Source organism: Montipora foliosa, chromosome 11, assembly GCF_036669935.1.
Source record: "Montipora foliosa isolate CH-2021 chromosome 11, ASM3666993v2, whole genome shotgun sequence".
Lineage (NCBI taxonomy): Eukaryota > Metazoa > Cnidaria > Anthozoa > Scleractinia > Acroporidae > Montipora > Montipora foliosa.
This window is the reverse complement of record NC_090879.1, coordinates 11,797,758-11,805,257: the sequence shown is the minus strand read 5'-3', so window position 1 is coordinate 11,805,257 and position 7,500 is coordinate 11,797,758. Positions and strand designations below refer to the sequence as shown.

The 7,500-nt window shown below is 40.5% G+C and overlaps 3 protein-coding genes across 5 annotated transcripts in view; 2 read left to right on the top strand and 1 right to left on the bottom strand.

Annotated features, from left to right (window-relative positions):
* The window catches only part of LOC137977792 (uncharacterized), a 65,434-nt gene extending 57,978 nt beyond the window's left edge, over window positions 1-7,456 (top strand). For both annotated transcript variants that reach the window (XM_068825128.1, XM_068825127.1), the window contains one exon: window positions 7,041-7,456. In XM_068825128.1, the coding sequence (XP_068681229.1) occupies window positions 7,041-7,132 (92 nt within the window). In that variant the 3' untranslated portion in view covers window positions 7,133-7,456. The remainder of the gene's footprint in view (window positions 1-7,040) is intronic.
* Window positions 1-7,500, bottom strand: part of LOC137977797 (uncharacterized) — a 36,128-nt gene that overhangs the window by 20,129 nt on the left and 8,499 nt on the right. The window contains exon 1 of one of the 2 annotated variants that reach the window (XM_068825137.1): window positions 1,750-1,985. The exons of the other annotated variant lie outside the window; for it this stretch is intronic. Within the exon in view, the coding sequence (XP_068681238.1) occupies window positions 1,750-1,899 (150 nt within the window). The 5' untranslated portion in view covers window positions 1,900-1,985. Of the gene's footprint in view, window positions 1-1,749; window positions 1,986-7,500 lie in introns of those variants that run through there. 2 annotated transcript variants of the gene reach the window in all.
* Window positions 2,221-7,017, top strand: LOC137977798 (uncharacterized). The gene is made up of 4 exons (XM_068825138.1): window positions 2,221-2,458; window positions 4,641-4,703; window positions 4,903-5,175; window positions 5,926-7,017. Exons 1-4 carry the CDS (start codon window positions 2,309-2,311, stop codon window positions 6,025-6,027), a joined length of 588 nt encoding a protein of 195 aa, XP_068681239.1. The 5' UTR covers window positions 2,221-2,308; the 3' UTR covers window positions 6,028-7,017.

The following is a 7,500-nucleotide window of genomic DNA, read 5'->3' as shown; positions in this document are numbered from 1 at the left end:
TGTGTTGGCCACACCGGGTTGGTGTTAGGGTGTGTCACCTTGCTTTTATTGCTGTTTAAACTTGAGCCCGTGATATGGTTACGTGTACTGGTCACATTGGCATACAGGAAGGGGCGGACGTACGTACGTACTTACGGACGTTCATGACCTCATGGCTATGAAACCAAATTTTCTCACATCGATGGGTCACCATATTTTCTTAAGTATGGTGCTCCGCGCGCGCGCGCCTTCTGCGATGCCAGTGCAAAGCTCTACCAACTGAGCTTTGAAGTCACTCAGTTGGGAGCAGCTGAACTTGTTGGGCTCATTTGTTCCGGTGAAGGACTATGAATGAAATGAGCTTATATTAGAAAAAAGCGGTTTTTAGAGAAAGCTCTTTGGAGCCACCAATAGGTGGTATAAGTGTCTGTAACAGGCCATTGCTTAAATCAATTTATTTTTGGATTGAATTTCCCGCTAATGAGACTCCTGCAGGACCCCGATGACCAATCACAAGAAACTAACTTGACGTCATATCGTCACCGAACAGGAAAATTTTGTCTTTGTCTTTTTGCAGAAAAAGTAGTGTAAAATAGATAGTACACGGGCTCCTGGTCTGTAAAAATACCGTGACATAGGCTTAGTAAGGGAACTGTTCGCTCCTAGTCACGGGTTCGTGCTTAAATTTTCCAGATAAGTGCGAGGATCACTTCTCTCTTTCGTCTAAAATTTTTTTCCGCAGGTAAAACATATCGAGGGTACAAAATGAGGGGTGGTTCACAGGGGTAGTCCACGGACCGGGGCCAAGAAGGGGTCTCTTGACCGGGTCCACAGGGGTGGTGCAGGGACCTGGGGTCCATGTTTTGTATACGTCCCATTCGAAGCAACAATCATCAACTTGCAAGCTATGAGCTGAACAAAGTGTCATTGCCATGCTTCGATGACAAACGATATTTATTAGACGATGGAATAAAATCATATGCTTACGGGCATTATAAAATCAACACACTAAAACAATCTGAATGACAAACTATACCGACAAAGTTTACTCACAAAGTTTACTACTAAAGTTTACTCATAAAGTTTACAACTAAAGTTTAGTCATAAAGTTTACTACTAAAGTTTACTCACAAATTTTACCTACAAAGTTTACTACTAACGTTTACTCATAAAGTTCACTTACAAAGTTTACTACTAAAGCTTACTCACAGATTTTACTCATAAGAAAAATATATAGATTAATTTTTTGCAGCTGTACTCTTGGTTTGCACCCACGTGACACGGCGGCCATGTTGGTTGGTAATACAATACAATTTCTTTTCGCAAAATTTGCATGATAATAAAGTGTGGTTCTCAGCGGAGAGACAGGTTATTGTTCTTACCAACCAACATGGCCGCCGTGACGTCAGATACAAACCAAGAATTCTGTCGGAGTGTAGATTTTTGAAAGATTTGGCATTGACCGCAAAATTGAGCGTAAAATTGAACGTAATCAAAATGAAAAATGAGCTCATACCCCCAAATCCTATACCACTGAGATCAATAATAAATAGTACGTGATGGATCACTCTTTCCATCGCTGTTAAACGTGGACTGCTTGGAATAGTACTTGTTAGAAAATAAACACGCAGTGATAACCCACCACTGTTGCATGATCGAAGGATTCTACTAAAACTAACCGAGACATAACTATAAGGGTCTTAGCTTACTCTCTTTTAAGATAACATTAAGACAACTTCTAAATGAGAGACAAGAACCCGAAATACTTACAAGAGCAGCTATCCAACAAGGAGCAAACACGTAGCTGGTGTATACGAAGCGGACTTCATACCTATCCACCATGCCAAGCGCCAAAAAGATGGCGCTCATTACAACCTGAACGAACGAGATGACTTTAAAGAATCGTCTGTTATGCCCCATTTTACAGTTCGGCGAAGTGACTGAAGGAAATATAGAGCTGGATTTTGAAATTTAGCTTATACCACAGAAGCACCATACAAGAGGCGCGTGTGAATAGTATTTGCATATTTACAAATTTGCATATGAAATTTCCGCAGTCGCCAAAACCTCAGTTCTTTTTCCAATGTACTCTCATTCGTTCTGCGACGTACAAAATACCATTTACTTTACTAATAACTTTGCTATCAGTCGACGAAAACGTCCAAATCCTACATTAAATAAAAAAAAGAAAAAACCTCTCACGAATTAATTGCCTGTTTACATATACCTTTATCAGTTACTGTAAGTCACGCATGCGGAATCTGTTAGAACTTCCGCACACCAGGTTTTATTCCAATAATTCTTACAACTTTGAACAACTTGACGTAAAATGGCGTATAACAGTCAGGATTTGAAAGTCGTTTCCATATTTCAGCTCGTAATGACCGCCGTCTTCTTGATCCTTGGTTTAGTAGATCGATTTCAAGTACGATACTTCTATACCAGCTTTCTGATGTCGCCATGTTGGACGGCTGCCATTGTAAGTAGACTTAATTTGGTCGCACGGTTCCATGCGTTGCCTCCCTCGTTTAATCCAACGCTCTAGACTACTCGTAGCTTTTTTAAACCCCGCGAGTTACAGCCGATTCATGCAGCTAGCTTTCGATCGGTGAGAACAGTTCATTTTCTTAGCTATATACTTCGCTTGACGAAGTTCCATGCATGTGTCAGCGACTCGAATTAGCCTTCTGTGGAACAACAGTTTTGAGGGTTGGTTTGTTTGTTTGACGTTTAGACTTGAATCATTCTGGAATCGCAGAAAGCGCATGAACCATTTTCAAAATTGACTTCTATACCACCAGCTGCTCACTCGTTCTGTAATATTCACCGTCTTTAGTCAGTTTATTTATTTTCTTTATGCATAGCTTGAATTTAGTTTTACCGTGAGTCTGAAACGAATAACTGTCAATTACAGTTTGCTAGGGAAGTGAGTGAGTGCTTAGCTAATCGCTGAGAATTAATTGCTCAAAATGGTGACTGTGAGCATAGAAATAAGACGTTTTTAACCGAGATGCCTAAGAACGAGGTCTGCAGTTGAGAAATTTTACTATGAAGTGAGATTCTAGCTCTCAAATCCAGACCCTCGCTCAGAAGCATAACTATTTCTCAGTCTTCGTCGATCTGTTTGCGTGGCTGCACTCGTCTGGTAGTTCAATAGCCATAAACCTTAAATTTTATCTTTTGATAGTCGACTTGCGAGGTTAAAAACCACATTAACTGTGAGAAATGACAGAGTTCTTTATAACTGTTGACACCACAGTGATCGTATCCCGCTGAAATAAGCGGATTATCGATATCGCCTAATATTGATCTGCATTCGCCTAGGATGCGGCCTGTAATTATACAATGGTGGAGAGAGGGTTGACATGTTTTTTCTGACCTTGTAGCTCAGTCGGTAGAGCGGCGGAGATCTAACCCGACGGTCGTGGGTTCAATTCCCACCCTGGTCAGAGTTTTTCTCTGTCCTTGTGTGGGCCCATTTCCATCAGTAGGACTAACGCTCACCTGGTTCATACGGGATAGGAATCTAGCACTTCACATTGCACTCTATTCAGTTAACTCTGTATAACTCAACTTTACCAATGTGAGTGACCTCTTTATTCAGTATTGCCACACTTAAATAAAATAATGATTTCACTAACAATTATGTTCATATTAGTAGCGGTGAACAATAAAACGTTACAGAAAACAGTGTTAAACGGCAAAATGCTAAGTTATTATTGTTGCAAGATTTCAAAAGATTTGGATAATTTGTTCGATATTAGTTATGGCTATGTGGGAAGATTTAACCATACGAATAAAGGTTTAATCATATTTTTACTGATATCAGTGTAAGGTGAATCAAAAATTCGACCACTGTGGCAGACTCCAGTGGTTCGGAGAAAAACAAGCTCTTTCAAACTGGTATGGTAAAAAAGAACTCACTATTTTGCTCCATTATGTTTACATGAAAAAGCTAACATGTATCCTCGCGACACTTGTTATGTTGAAGCAACAGCGACGCCTCAATGTTATCCTCCACTGCTCTAGCTTGATTATTGTAAAATGAGTATTCGGGTAATGAAAAAAAAAATGAAAAAAAAGAAAAAACAAAAAACAAAAACAATCACTCTGATGCAGCCGAAGAGTGTTGAATTTATCGCAAAACCTTTGGGCATGTGCGTTGTGTACTGTGTAATTGAGGGACTAGTGTCCAGATTCTTCTTAACCAGCCTAAAGCCCCTCAATTGTCAATCAGTTTTTGTTGCTATTATTCCGGCAGAATGCTTGATTCGTTTGCCGGCGGCACTATTTCGCCCAAAATAGTCATTGTTGGCATAATATGTAAAATTATATCTCCGGCTGAATACAGTGGTTGCGTGAGAAACAGGCTCTATTGTTCATCGAATCCCTTCCCTAGAGCCTCTCGCCTACCGACCCCTTCCTTCAGCTTCAACTCAACGTAATGTAATAAAATTAAATAAATAAAAATAAGTATTTAAAGACATGAGCCCCACCTGCATCCAAGCCGCACGGACCATCAAACGTGTTAAGACAACACATACTCAGAGACTGTCTTACGAAGTGTAAACATCTTGTACACCCGCATCAGTTTTTAGTTAAGTGTTTTCTTTGTAAATCATCCTGATAGTGTCTGATTGTTCTCTTTTCTTTGAACCAAGGTGTTACCAGTTGGCATCGTAGGCCTGGTTTTGTCCCGCATGTCACGACGCCCCCCGAATTTGGTAAGACAGTTGTCTACAGCATTCTGTGAGTAAGGTTTTTCCATAAGACTAGCAATGGTCTTTGATTTCCAAACCAGCACAACCCTGGGGGCTCTTCCCCCTTGGAGCACAACATCAGAGCGTACATCACGGTACGACACGGCACGGCCATGTACTCATTCACTCTGACTCGCTTCTCTTCTTTCTTGCTCTCTTTCAGATTTATGCCCTCAAGTCAGTCAGTGTGGCTTGTGCTGCGATGTCAGCAGCAACAATGTACCACTATCAATGGGGTATTGCCACATTGGTAGAACGGAAGGTGCATTACTACTTTGTAAAAAAGGACACCGAATTCAAGTTCACCAGTCAGGAAAATACTATGTTGGCCATATCCTCCTTAGCAATTCTATTTTCCATCATTGAGATGATCCTTGCCTTTGCAAGCGCCAAGAGCTGTGGTGACACAGGCTATGAGCCTCCTCAAGATAATCAGGTACACATAGTTACCGATAGAACGAAAGGCTACTTGTGATTCATCTACAATCTGACTTTTTTGAGGAATTTTGCAAGCGCTAAGAGCCTGCTCAAGAGGATCAGGTACACTTATAGTTAGCAACTATTCACCGAAGTGGAGGTACCTATAAAACGTAAGGCTACTTTTGATTCATGCATAATCTGACGTTTTTGACGAACTTTGCAAGCGCTATGAACCTCCTCAAGAGAATTAGGTACACATAGCTACCGATAGAACGAAGGACTATTTTTAATTCATGTACAATCTGACGTTTTTGAGAAACTTTGCAAGAGCTATGAGCCCTCTCAAGACAATCGGGTACACATAGTTACCGATAGAACGAAGGACTACTTGTAATTGATGTACAATCTGACGTCTTTTAGAAATCAAGGAATTAAAGATGGCGGATCAAAGATGTCAGCTGTTCGGATATTGTTAAGCCGTAGTGCTTATATTGCTTATATTCCTGGAATTATTGATTTTTTAAGTGTTCAATGTTTCTTTTGTCCGGTTTTATTTCATTTTTCAAAGAAAATGTTCAATTGTTGTTCATCATGAACAATACCTAGTTAGTGCTCAGGCATGCTACTTATGTAGAATTCTGATATGACCCATGAAGCCAATTGTTCTCCGCCAACCAGATATCCTTAACAATGATCCTTTCCCGTCTTACATAAACCTAATTATTCATGCTGCATAATTGGTGGCTTTTTTATTCCTTGTTTTTAGGGAGTGTACCCGCATCGCCAATTAGAAACCGGACAAATCCAACTGCAACTATCACAACCGACCTATTTTGCAGCCCAGCCGATGTTGCTGGTCAGACGGTGATTGCTGGTCAGCAGATGGTTGTATGTCAGCCTAGGCTTTGGTAGATTGTGCCCGAAAAAAAAGCATATTATCCTTTTAGCAGTGCTCATATTTTTTAGAAATTATGCCAAAATTATGCTACTTTCTGAAAATTATGCTCTCTGTCACCGAAATTATGCTACTTAGACCTTGAGTAAAATAAAGATCAACAGTAGCTTAACTCTGTCAATTCTGACTTTAATGAACATTCATATAGTCCACCTTCCATTCTTACAGTCTTTAGCATCGCAAATACGCATGTGCGCATCTCGAAAAGCCAAATGATTAACAAATACTATCAAAATCAACCGTTTCTGGGTTCTGAATCCAGGACAGAACGTTTTAGCCCGCATACTTGTTTTAGACGCCATCCAAGCAGAGCCCTCAGTTCAGTACAAAGACAACTAGTATGCATGTTGTTAATCTCTGTGTTATCGGTTATTGTACTGAAGCATTACGCAAGCCTGTAAATAGTCCACGAGAGCATGCTCTTGTGAATTGTTAAACGATGAGTTAAGAATAGAGAATACTCGTTCAGCGGCTGCAGACGAGGGCTGCACCAGCAGAACCTTCATAACTGCGGACGACCAGTGGGGTAGGTTATCAGATTGTTGGTCGCTGGAAGTGCTGGAAGTAGATGTACTCGAGGACGACGCCATCTTTGATCTGTGGCCTGAGGGGCCAAGCCGCCGAGCCATAAGCGTGGTGGTTTGAGGAGAGTCATGCACAGGGGAACCATTTGACCACGGGCCTTAGTACATACCTCAACATTTTCCAAAAACAACACATAAATAAAACACAAACTGAATTATTCTAGAACTATGATGGATTTTTTTAGTTTTCAACATATAAAAGCTCGGATTATGCTAGCAGTGCTAAACTAAAATAAAGGCTTAAAATAATGCGCGTTTTGCTAAATTATGCTTAAAATTATGCTAGCACAATCTACCAAAGCCTATGTTAGCCGCTGATTGCAGGTCAGGCGGTCGTTGCAGGTCAGCAGATGGTTGCAGGTCAGCAAATGGTTTACGATCAGAAGATGGTTTCAGCTAAGTCGATGGTCGCTATTTCAGTGTCTAGCCAATAAAAGCCCAATCAGTAATAAATTATCCTTCTTGTTTTTCCTTCTTGGTCTCCAAGAAGGGATAAATGTTTGTTTGTTGAGAAAGTGAAATTTGTATTCGATGGTTGTCCATATTTAACCGTATTTATAGTTAGATTAGGCTTTGATGGCCTCAATCGTAGGTCCGGTGGGATTGACAGAGACAGCCTTTCCTGCCCGTACTGTTCGCCTGCCACATTATATCCATATCACTTAAGCTCCAGTAATAAAACTTGTGATGAGTATGATATTCAGGATTTTTACATTGAATGATACTTAAATGATATTCAGCGATAGTATCACCCCAGTGAATAATTTGCTTTCCTTGGTCGTCACCAAGGTGGTGACGCAGT

Bases quoted from the DNA above. Each gene is read 5' to 3' on its own strand.
- LOC137977798 (XM_068825138.1), top strand. From the start codon at position 2,309: ATGGCGTATAACAGTCAGGATTTGAAAGTCGTTTCCATATTTCAGCTC. The intron at 4,704-4,902 runs GTAAGACAGTTG...GCTCTCTTTCAG, and splicing joins CACGACGCCCCCCGAATTTG to ATTTATGCCCTCAAGTCAGT. The intron at 5,176-5,925 runs GTACACATAGTT...CCTTGTTTTTAG, and splicing joins AGCCTCCTCAAGATAATCAG to GGAGTGTACCCGCATCGCCA.